Source organism: Erigeron canadensis, chromosome 4, assembly GCF_010389155.1.
Source record: "Erigeron canadensis isolate Cc75 chromosome 4, C_canadensis_v1, whole genome shotgun sequence".
Taxonomy (NCBI): Eukaryota; Viridiplantae; Streptophyta; class Magnoliopsida; order Asterales; family Asteraceae; genus Erigeron; species Erigeron canadensis.
This window is the reverse complement of record NC_057764.1, coordinates 6,218,868-6,231,697: the sequence shown is the minus strand read 5'-3', so window position 1 is coordinate 6,231,697 and position 12,830 is coordinate 6,218,868. Positions and strand designations below refer to the sequence as shown.

The window sequence follows — 12,830 nt, the reverse complement described above, 5'->3', positions numbered from 1 at the left end:
GGTTTCATAAAGTACGTTTGGTCCCGACTTCTGAGCTAGTAATACTCAAAACATGCAATTGACAAAATTTTAAAATTATATAAATTATATAGAACATTAAATTTTAATAAGTTTTCTTGTAATCGTTTTAAGTTTGATTTTTACCTTCTTTAAAAAGAAGTAATTTTCGTTATGAATTTGAGACATGGGAAAGACATTTGAAGAAATTTTACATTAAAGTCCTCCAGTGAAGTAGGTTTGAGTCCTGCAGAGGTGACAAAGTTTTATCCCAATTAAATGTCGTACTTTCGGACGGTTTAGTTGGGAGTTTCTCCTCCTACTATTGACGGTGAGGAGGCTCTCTCGCACGGACTCGATTAAAACAACTTATGCTAGATTCTCTGTTGTATGCAAATGATCTACACCTTTAAAAAAAAACCTTCTCTAAAAAGAAAATTAAATTTTTATCAACTAACTAGATTAAGTATTGTTATTCAAAAGAAAGTAAGCAATGATAGTTTAAAATACCTTCAATGATGATTTGTTATTAAGATATATTAAAATTATTGAATTGTTTAAATTATTTAGTTAAAAGGTATACACGATGGTACCTTAAAAACCTAAAAGATAGAATTATATCATATATAATTATACGGATGATGTCTGAAGTATACATGAATTTACTGATTTGATATCTTTTATTAGAGATAGGTTTGAAAACACCAAAATAGCCCTCACATGCACAACATATGGCTGGACTTAACAACCAAATTAACAACTATCAAAATAGGTATGGTCCGGGTAGAAATTTGTAAGTTGAGGTATGATTCCAGTAGAACATCAAAAGTTTGTATATATGGGAAGTTTTTATTTATTTATTTTCAATCAAGGGTCAAGATTTCTCCAACTTGACTCAAGTTGAGGAAATAAAGAGGGAAGCCCCTCCCTTATAAAAACTAATAAATACCTAAAAAGAAATAAGACTAAGGCTTAGTATATGGTGTGCATCTTGTAAAATTTAGGGGTAGAGGGTAGGGTTGAGTAAAATTACCGAAATAACGAAACCAAACTCGTACCAAAAATCAGTACTGATTGGGATTCAGTTTCGATATAGGTTTCTAGTTTAGGTTATTTTTGGTTTCGGTACCGGTTCGATACGGGGAAACCGAAATTTTGTACCAAAACTCATAAAAAGCTTACCTTCAAATTTGCATCTTACTAGCAAACAAACAATTTTGAAGGTTAACATATACGTAATAATCAAGGTTGTAAAAATCGGATGGAGTAGGCAAAAAATCGGATTTAGATCGTGGATCGGCCTCCCAACGAGTCGAGTCAGGCTGTATCGAACGAAAAATCGGTCAATGGTAGTCCACAGTCAAAAATGACCGGATTTATCTCAAATTGGAGTCTGAAAAGTGGATTTTGTGGTCGGAGATAAAGATTTCAGGCCATAAAGACGGAGAAGACGGATGTGAAAGATAAAATGAAGATGTAAAAGAGGAGTATGGTTTCTTACATGTTACAGGCTGATGTGAAAGAAAAGCTTGGAAATACAAAAACCCTAAAATGATGGATGTAAAACTGACAACACGTATATTTTTTTCCTTTTAAAAGTGTGGCCGTGACTGCCTAGGATTAACCAACAAATGAGTTGTGGATCAAAGCCCAATATTATCATATTCATAAAAACTTTATAATTATTTAATTTCTAAATTTATAATTCTGTTAAGTTTTAAATTCTAAAATATTATATTAACATTTTTAAATAATAATGTTTGATTTAAAGATTTTTACATATAATTTCATAAATTATAACTTTTACATAAAAAATGTCAATCAGATTTTTTCCGATCCGATTCTGATTCTTTAAAAATCCTGACTCCTTCATTCGTCAATCCGATCTCGAATCACGAATTTCCCAACCTTGATAATAATAGTACCCAAAGTTCCAACACAATTATTTTTCCACCTCCAATAAGAACAAGTCACACTAGTTATGAAAATTCAATAAGAGTAACCAATGGAATAAAAAGTTACGTATGGCATGTCCAGCGCTATTTATTTCTCTACCTAATTGGTACGGTATTCGGTTATCATTCTAAGTCGATTTCGGTTCGGTTCTAATTGTTTCGGTACGGTTTCAGTACCGATCTCATCCCTAATAGAGGGTACTAGATTTTAGACCGGTGTCCAACACTGGACACAGAGTTTACGATATTATTAATATTAGATCTTCATACATTTAAGTCATAAAAGCTTATAATTTTGAAGATATACGGTTCCAAATTTTATGCTTTGCAATATGTATTACAATAATCATAGGTTCGTCACTGTCATTATTAGCTGATACATATTGATGGAATTATTTGCCGTAGTTATTCCACAAGGCACATCCTATAATATTTTCTTTATTATATAATTTTTTAAAATAGTTATACTCGTAATGTGATATTATTATGAAACATAATCAATGATGACATAATCGGAAATCAATTTGATTAAATTGAGTTCAGAAGCAAATTTGCGTGTAGGCAACGCTGCCTGTCGTACCGTTGACTCTGTATAATTCATTGAATTTGCTTAATTCAATTTATTAGTTAATAAGTTATTAGGTTATGTTAAGATGGATGATTACCCAAAAAATAAATTATAAAGTACATATAAATGTCTAAACTATTTTTGTGTTGCATAGCCGTGTATATATATATATATATATATTGCTTGGAATTAGGAATGAGATTCTGACAAAAATCCAATCACCGACGAACTACTAGTAACTGAAGAAGTGGCCGGAAATTATAAGTTTTGATTTTTATCAGCCTTTTCCGACAATCCCCCATTGCAACCATTAATCGTGCCCAGTTAGGTAATCACCATCATCTATTATTTACTGATTTCATGATTTTTCTCCTTATTTTAGCTGTTTTTTTTAACTATTTTTAAATTTAAATACCTACTGATATTATGTTGTGTTTGATTTTACTGCTGAATGTTTCAGTCATTTAGATTGAGATTAGAAATTACTACAATCTAAGAAGAGTATATTTAAATACATATATGGATAATAATTCGGTTTCTTTACGGCAAAAAACTCGCCGGCCTCCCGATCGTGTTGATAGTTCAAGCTTCCAGATTAAAGGTAATTATACATTACTTATATAGTACTATTTATATTTCGTTCTTTGCAGTAGTTTTAAAATATCGTTTATATACTAATTTGTGAGTTTGTTAGTTAGTTTTGTAGATTTTGAGTGTATTTAGAATTCGCCCGTTTAGTATCTTCGTCGTCCCTTTTTGGTCCTTTGACAATGCCTCGAAAAACTGATAATAGTTATGAAATGTAGGACAGAAACCGAGCAGTAAAATACATATCTACATCTCATACTCATTTTGACTTAAGATAGTTTTACAGACTGCAATAGACACAAATCACTTTTTGGTTGTAGTGCGGATAACTGATATACAGCCTCTGAAGTTATTGGTTCATGGTCGATCTCCGATTAAGATTTTGAATTGGTGTTCGATAAATGAGTCTGCATTTTAGTATTCGGTGTGTCAATTAGTATAAATAGAGATGGCATTCTCATGTTTAGGAGTTGAGAGTGTTATAGATAGGTGGAAACACATGAAGGCACACCCACGTAGTTCGACTAAGTGTCTAAGTTGCAATATTTTTCTCTCTGTCAAGAAAAATATATTGGACTTGCTGGTGGCACTATTGATTAATCGACAATATATATTATTTTTACACCATGGTTTTTGTATGGGCTTGCTAGTTCATATCGAATCATTTTAGCAACATGAGTCCATTGGGTCTTCCTAAATATAACCACGAGCTGGGTTCTTTGTTCAATAGGATGCTGTCATCAGCTTGACTTTTGTTTCTGCTGATTAGGAGGAATACGTGAGCAGTATCAGTTTCGATCTATCTGCTTCGATTTAATTTTGGTTATGTTTACTTTTACCTATGATAGGTCATATGTGTGATGTAAAAAGTAGATCAGCAAGGGTTGTTAGATATGGACTAAACAGATAAAAAAAATCACCTGCAAATGTATTTTTACTGCATAAAATCAATGTCTGTAATTGCTATGGATCAGTAACCTGAAAAGCCATCGAATTTAACATAACACGCAGATTAGTAGATTGATCATTTTCCAGCTACTATAAACAGCACTGTTTGAACTGTTCAATCTATTTGAGGACTGATTAGAAACATATCATTTACATTTAACCTGTTTATCAGTTTAAGCACTGATGAGAACCATAGCACTCGAATTATGTGAGTCCAACCTTCGATATAGTTTTTTTTTCAAATATAACTTGATGAATGATTTAACCAGTTAATGAAGATACTAGGATGAATCTGATATGAACTGAATAGAAATGTAGAATAAACGAATGAAATGGGTTTATAAGACGTTCAAGAGGTTGATTAGGTCTTCCACAGTTAACCTTTTAGAGGCAAACTTATTCTTCCAATTAGTTACATGAGTCTACATTTTAGTATTTGGTGTCAATTAGTTTGTGGAATGTATACTGATCGAGTGGCACTTTGGCTTTGAAGGAATGAGTGGCTTTGAATAGTATTTTTATTGTTTTCTCTAAAATTGTCAATATTGCAGCTGTGGGTCTTTTACCTGCTTGTTTAGTGTAGTTAGCGAACTTGTATCGAATGAATCTACAGATTGTTTAATTATGCTAAATGTATTTAAATCTTGTTGGCCTGATTGTTTGAATAACTACTTTGAAATTTAAGGTGATTTTATAAATTGAATTTTATGGATTCGATTTTGGGTTAACCTAGCTAGTAGTTATTGTTTTCTTTGTGAAATATTGGTATGCGTCTATACTCTGAAGTCCGAAGTTATCTAGAACAATGGTAGTTATTTCTAATGTTGGATTGAAGTATTAGTTTTGTGGTTAATTAGATGTATCTAGCATGACATGTGGAAGCTTAGGCAATTGGGGTGTAATCTGCACCATGGAACCAAAAGCTTGATAAGGTTTGAAATTTGTTTTCTGAATGCTGATGTGAACTTCGGATACCAGTGTCTGTGAATATATAGTGATTCTCCATAAATTGTAAATTTTGGGAAGTGTATTAGAACTGATCAAAGTGAAAGAGTTCGTCATCTTGGAAATAACCCCTAAAAGATTTTATGTGCACACCCTTTATGTTTAGGGCGCATTTTGATCGAAACTTGCTGTAATTGTCAGTTTATTATTTCTCATTATGGTCTGTGTATTGTCAAGTTATCTGATTGTCTGACCTTTTCTACTGTGAATTAGTTGGGTTAACAAATTCAAATTGGTGTAGGCTGAGATTTATAACACATTAGTGATGGGTTAATAGTTTGGTGTTAGATTTCTATGGGATGTGAGGAAAGCGGGAGTACTAATGAGTGAAGTTATTAGAGTATGAAATGGTATGGATAGTTTTTCATTTTGCCTCTAAACTTGTTATCATGCTAACTGTATATAATGCTATTAAAATTTAACTGATTATAGATTTTGTATATGAAGGGTTAAACTTTTCTGATGATTCTGTTGGATAAATTGGTATTCAAAATACACACATTTGAAAAAATAAAAGCGCTGTGTTTTTTCTTTTTTTTGATAGGTGCTGATGGTTTCTCTGATACAAACAAGTTATCTGCGGAGTTCCCAATTAAAAATATGTGGAAGAGAGGATTTGTTCGTTTGCTTCTAGTGGGTGGTATTCTGTGGATGCTGCTCATTCTAACTGTACTTCTATTTCATATATGGACTTGCCAATCGTCTATTGTTTTCTTTTCAGGTACTGCTGTTCGTAGATATGCTATATCTTTTCTTTTCTTTCATTTGATATATTTTATATATATCTTTTCAGGTATTGCACATAATGCGCAATTTGTTAACATGTCATTAGATTGCATTATCCATCATTATGAGTCTACCGCTACTAACTTTATTGACTTAGGGATGTAGTCACATAGTTGCTTAAATAAGTATTGCTAGCAACAATGTAATTCATAAGTTCTCCGATGCTTGGTAAAGTTAAATTCATGTGGTGAGACTATATTTCTATTTTTGTGAGCTACAGAGTCTCATGTATCGGATCCAAAGATTAAAGGTCAATTGGTATGAAATAATTGAAATCAATATGTAATTCATCTAGTAGTCTAGTATCCAGTTAAAGCAATTGGAAGAGTGTCAAACTCACTTTTTTTGGCAACTCATTTGTTGCCAATGTATTTAGAATATATGTAAGTTCTATAAATCATCAGGACCTACTTTAGTTCTAGGAAACTGCATCTTTTACATACTCTATACACTATCTACCATCTCCAAATTCTTTTTCTTATTTTACTGTTTTTGTTCGGTTTTTCCTTTAGGCATGCAATATATTCTTTTTTCCCGACCCTCTTGTATCAAATTTAGTCTTTCTGCTTTGAAAGTATGTTTAGATGTATTCTTTTTGGATTTGGAACTGTAGAAAACGTAAATTGTCGCCTGTTCTTTATCTCACTTCTGAGTCTAATGCTGCATAAAACATATCTCGATTCTGACGCGGTGTTAAGGGATCTAGCTCGCCAATAAATGTTAAAAAGTAGAGTATATGTAATATGCCTGCTCAATATGTATAAAAATGTGTGCTACGTTATACCACTGTTAATAGAACAATGCTTTTTGCTTTTGTGGCAGTTGGCTGCAATTCTATATAAATGATGTATCATACTTCCTTTTACTACTATGCAGCTATCTGTAACAAAGAAAGCCAAGTTTATTACATGCTACACACAATGGGGCTAGTAACACCACCACACCGTAAGGCTGCTAGATTCTATTTTTTTTCGAAACAATTAATCAACTAAGCTAGCTTGATGATACTGTTCTGTAATATATGTTAGGCTGTTCTATTCCCCTTGCTAGTGACCCAGAAAAAGTAGTAATTCCTGAGAAAAGGACTCCTTCAAAGTTTGTTCAAAGTTTATCGTACTTTGAGGAGGATGATGCATACATAAATGGATCAGAGTCATCTCCATTATTTGGAGGGCATCAAACTTGGAAACAGCGAGAGGATAGTTTTAAGCTAAAATCAAGCACAAAGGTAAATAATCTCTCTAAATGTCGACTTCCAGTATCCTCCTTATCCTGTTAATATGGTTAATTGCCTAATTGTAGCATTGTCTTTCCGTTATTAGGTGCATTGTGGGTTTATGCGGGGTGGTGGTGCAGAAATGTCTCCTAAAGACATTGAATATGTTAAGAAATGTAAGTTTGTGGTTGCATCTGGAATATTTGATGGATATGATACACCTCATCAGCCATCAAATGTAAGCCCACGATCCAAAAAATTGTTCTGTTTTCTTATGGTGGTGGATGAGATATCTCTAAATTTCATTAAGCAAAATGTTACTGTGAGGGAAGATAGTGACGGGGGAGAATGGGTAGGAATTTGGCGCATTATTCTACTAAAGCATCCACCGTATGATGAGCCTAGAAGGAACGGGAAGGTTCCTAAGATATTGACTCATAGGCTCTTTCCTCAAGCTCTTTACAGTATCTGGATTGATGGAAAAATGGAGCTAATTGTAGATCCATTGCTTATGTTGGAAAGGTATAGTCAGCTATTGAGTGTTACAGATGTATCGGGTCTTTATGCTTTGTGTAGTATGATAGACGTGGCAATTTAGACACACTGATTATAAATGGGTTGGTTTGGGTTATGTTTCTTTTGAAACCAACAATTTTTGTGTGATAATGAATCTGTTGGACAGGCTAACTGGGTCAAAAGTTGCCACAAGTTTTCTTTCACTGCATAAAATCTCCTAAATCATTTCATAATATACGTCAGATTGCTATTGAAAAAATCTTTGATTTCCAATCCATAACACACTAATTATATATAGTTGATTATTAACGTTGGACAAGACCAATCCCTTTCCGCTAGTGCCAAAAAGTTACCATGTCATTATTTGTTACCGTCCCTACTTGTCCATTTTGTTTCCTCGTATTTTCAACAATAAGTAGTAGCAATTGAAACAAGTGGATTCGTCTTTGATGTATGCAATAATCTAGAAGACCCTTTTTACAAATTACCATTCTTATAGAAATCCGAGGTTCCAAGCTTTTATCTATGACCTATAGCTACAGTTATATTATATGCTAGAGATGGCGACATGGGCAGTTACCAAAACTTGTACTCCGTAATACATAGTTTTGGGTCATGTCAGGTCAAGCTGACCAGTAACAGTTTCTGTCTAAATATGTCAATATATATCTAAGTAGTTTGCGTGTCAAATTTGATTACATCTTTTGTATTACTTCAGTAATCATCTGTTCTTCAGAATAAAAATGATTTTAATGATCATGTTTTATAGTTTTCATGGGGCAGTCTGGAAAATAACAATACTGGTTACCTGATGAAGAATCGTTAATAGTCAATGATAATTTATGACATATGATTCTATCAGTTTTTTTTTTCTATTTTGATTTGAATTGATGTAATTTTGTTATTCAACACGAACAGAATTTTTTTAATGTAGAAAGTAGAATTGGGATGACGTTTTGCCTTTTTGCATGCAGGTATTTATGGCGTGGGAAGCATACATTTGCGATAGCTCAACACAAGCATCACAAGAATATATACGAGGAGGCTGATTCTAACAAGCGAAGGAAACGATATGCTCGGCCTCTTATTGATCGCCACATGAAAATATATCGTTATGAGGGATTAGAGCCCTGGAGCCCATTGAAGCAGACCAAAAGTGGTAAGATATCAATATTGCTATCTTTTCTATCTGGTTAACTTATATCCCTCTCTGATGGAAATTCCAGCGTTAGCATGAATTTTAGTTTTAGAAAATACACTTACCCTCAACCAAATGTCTTATATACCCTTAAAAATAACGTATCTGGATCTGCATGATTTATCTATCTCTAGCTTAAATGAAGTGTTCAGACTTCAGATTTTGCTTTTGAATGTTAAACGAGATGATACTAGCATCTTACCCGCGCAATGTGGCGGCTGTGTGGTGTTAGGGGCGGTGGTTGGTAGTGGTGGTGGTGTGATGGGTAGTGGCGGTGTGGTTATTATTGTAAAAATAATTAATGTAAAAAAGATAATGTAGTTATTTTAGGAGTTGATGGGTCTATATTGTAAATTATTTCATTAGCGGTATTATAGGTATTTTATGTGAAGATGTTTAAATTAATGAATAAAAGAGAGAATTATTTAATTCATTTAAGGGTAGAATGGTCATTTTGTATGGGGACATTGTTAGGAGAGAGGGTGTTGAAAAGTGTTAGGAGAGAGGGTGATATGAGTAATTTTTATAAAGTAGTAGAGATATGAAATAACTCATAACTATATATATTGTACTCCGTAATTTGTAAGCCACTGTCATACAATTGTTTTTGGGTCCTGTAATATGAGTTTCAAATATCATAATCCCATCTTCCCAAAACATAATTGCATTGGTTTGACTGGGAGCATTTGGTCGACTATATATTACTAATTAACACGTGAATTTTGATGCCAAGTTCAAAAGATGAGAAATTTAAAAGTTTATACTCTTTAGTCTTTACTTCACTAAACATGTAAAACTTCATATTATGTGTATAGTTCACTAGAAGTGTCGATTGTTAACCCAAATCCAAAGTACTTAAAAATTTAAAAGTAACTAAACGTGTTTATAATCTTTTAGTTTGACATTATCCTGAACCTGATATATTTTTCTTGTCAACCAGACGTGCCAGAAGGGGCTATAATCATACGTGAACATACTCCTTTGAATAACTTATTTAGTTGCTTGTGGTTCAACGAAGTAAATTTACTCACACCAAGAGATCAGTTAAGCTTTGGCTTTGTTGTCTACAGACTAAAGGGACAATTCAAGTTCTTCATGTTCCCAAACTGCGAGTATAACTCAATCTTTATATTACACCCACATACTCGTGAACATTCTTCTAAAATCGAGTGGGTGAAATCTCTAAATGAGCTTAAAGGCAACAATAGTAGTTTAAAAGAAAGCCGGGGAGGATTAGGGTTGTGGTCACCTTATCCAGGCGACCTTGATTCGGTTTTGCTTCCACCCGTTGCAAGAACATCCAAAGCCGGATGATAGTTATTGAACATTATTTGAGAGTCATATTTGTGTTTTTTTAGAATGCTGTTTCTATACGCATCTTATAGAAAACGTTATATAGTAGATGTTTACTCTGTTGTTAGGTTGTTATCTTGAAGGTTGTAGGGTAGAATTTGTTTATTTTTTCAGATCGTAGATCTAGGAGAAAAGATTATTGCCGTAAGTGATGAGGTTGTTTTGCACTAAATATTGATTCTTCGGAAATTCGAAATGTTATTTTAGCTGTATAATACTTTTGTTGTTTTCATCATAATGTTTAAAGCCTAGATGTTGTCCCTCACTCCCTCGTATTGGATTGTTGCGACCCTTTGTCTGGTCACCTACTCACCTCAACTAGCCACGGAAATTAAATTCAACTACAAAAGCTTTCAAATTTGTTGTACCAGTTTATGAGGTTTCATTTAAGATTTGAAGAGATGTGAAAAATTGAATTATTCTCAATTTGAGGAAAAAATCATTTTGGATCAGATATTATCCCATTTGAATACCAAACTCCGGTATTCAAATACATGTGAAAGGGAAATGTAAATAAACAGAAAACATTTACTCGTATAATTTGAGACCTAATGGGGTTTTTCTATGGATGATATCTAGCGAGTCCGATTAAGATAACTAAGCATCATTATTGAGTGAGTCCTCAACTTTTTATGGTGGGAAACGAGATACAAAAGTTAAATGCATTTTATTAAAACCAGGTACTTGAATTTTCGAATTGGTCGAGGGTGCTGTAAACCGGAATGGCCTTGCAAGAAGGATTGAAATTCCCTAAAGTTGATTCGCCCAAAATATGGTATCAGATTGTGAAACTGAATAGCTTGCTTTCCAACATGACTCTTTGAGCTTCATTGTTGGTCTTACTATTATGTTTAGTGTCAAAAAACGTTATGAGAATACATGATTGACCTCTAGAATTTAACTATTTTTTTTCTTCATGTATGCACTCCTTTTTAAGCTTCCCGGATATAAGACATGCTAATCTTCACACCATTCCGGCTTACCTCAATCTCCAGTACAGCAATTTAGTTGTTCATTGTCATGCAATAGTTGGTTTTGGCATTTGTAATTGTGAGTTATGTTTGATTGTTTTCTAATCTATAGTACAACAATTTTTCTAATATAGTAACAGTCCTAACAGATTAACCTGTTCATTTTTATGTTGAATTCATGTTTGGAAAAATAACAGGATTATCATATAGTGTTAATTTTATCATAACATGTATGTGTCTATCCGGTAACCTAAAATTACGGGTAGCCTATTGGTAATATCATAAACTTTGTAGATCTCTATCAGGGTTCGAATCACATTTTCTATTTTTGTAAGAGTGGATTATTAAGGTGATTTTCGAGGGTCTTGTGTTTCGTATGCGATTCGACTTCCACAAATTGTCGAATTAGATGTCATAGTCTTTAATGTTAAAAAAAAAAAAAAGTTACGGGTAGCCCATTAGTTAAATACAGTATATGTAAACGATAAATAGAAAATGCAAAAACTCAATTAAAAGAAAATATCAAAATTATCCCCTCTCAATATATAATTAATTCTGATTCTGAAGAGTCCCGCCAAAAAAGAATTGTGGCGCCTAATCCTTCCCGCCAATAATAGAAAATTCATCATCTATAAAGATACACAATCACCCCTTTTGCTTTTACCATCTTTTTAATCTCTCTCTTTTACACACACAAAAACAGAAAAACACAAACAAGAATGGTGATTGCATTAGGGCCGGGAAAGTTTTATGGAAGCAGTCTTCCAAGGCCACGTTACTATACAGATATCAAATACAACACGGATCGGGTCGACCCACCAGTTTCAGTACTTGACCCATTAATGTCATGGGCAGAAGAAGCTCATTGGTCAATGGGTGGTCTAAGCTTCAAACGACACCGTCTCCAAGGTCGTATCGAAGGAAATGTCGAAAAACTAAGAAACCAAATTGAAAAAACAATCATAAAAAAAGAAACCCAGATCCCCCTTAAAAAAGCGGCTATTTCGAAAAAAAACAAGGGTGTTGAAAAGGGGCGGGGGCGGAGTTTGTCGCCCCCACCGGCCCCGAAAAGAAAGAGGAAATTGGTTGGATTGATTGATGAAGAAGAGGAAGATGAAGAAATAAGGGGCAAGTGGCCGATAAGAAAGCTGTCTGATGAATTTGATCTTGTTGCAAATAAGACGGATGGTGTCGCTTCGAGGACCCGAGGTCGAAAAGTTGAAGAGGAAGTGAAGAAGAGTGTTGGCAAGGGAAAGAAGAAATTGAGAAAGATTGGGGAAAAATTGGGATAATGTTTTATTGTACTTATAAATAATGGACTGATTGAGAGATTATGGTTTTATTACATCTTATTAGTATTAGTATTATATATTTGGGTATTTTTGGTTTTTGTTTGTTTTTTCTTTTGTGTTATGATGATATGGAAAATGGGCATCATATGGAGTTATTGGAATCAATGTTTTTGATGTTTGATATTTCGAAGATATATGGATGTAATTTGGAGCTAGGAAAATGGGTTATTTATTGCTTGAGTAGGTATTAAATGCTAGCAACAATGTTATTTATAAGTTGTCTAATACTTGGTATAGTGAGACTACATTGTTATTTATCTGAGTTACAGAGTCTTGCGTATTGGATCCAAAGATTAAAAGGTCAATTGGTACGACATAATTGATCCAAATTCAACATGTGATTCATCTAGTATCTAGTTAAATCATCAGCGCCTACT

General features: G+C 33.4%; 2 protein-coding genes across 2 annotated transcripts; both read left to right on the top strand.

Moving 5' to 3' along the window:
* Nucleotides 1–2,717: 2,717 nt before the first annotated feature.
* LOC122596590 (probable hexosyltransferase MUCI70) lies at nt 2,718–10,362 on the top strand. The gene is made up of 8 exons (XM_043769201.1): nt 2,718–2,848; nt 2,981–3,121; nt 5,606–5,782; nt 6,724–6,792; nt 6,876–7,075; nt 7,170–7,585; nt 8,554–8,738; nt 9,718–10,362. Exons 2-8 carry the CDS (start codon nt 3,040–3,042, stop codon nt 10,089–10,091), a joined length of 1,503 nt encoding a protein of 500 aa, XP_043625136.1. The 5' UTR covers nt 2,718–2,848; nt 2,981–3,039; the 3' UTR covers nt 10,092–10,362.
* A 1,422-nt stretch (nt 10,363–11,784) lies between these two features.
* Nucleotides 11,785–12,574, top strand: LOC122596591. The gene has a single exon (XM_043769202.1). The coding sequence runs from the start codon at nt 11,821–11,823 to the stop codon at nt 12,391–12,393; it is 573 nt and encodes a 190-aa protein (XP_043625137.1). The 5' UTR covers nt 11,785–11,820; the 3' UTR covers nt 12,394–12,574.
* The last annotated feature ends 256 nt before the right edge of the window (nt 12,575–12,830 follow it).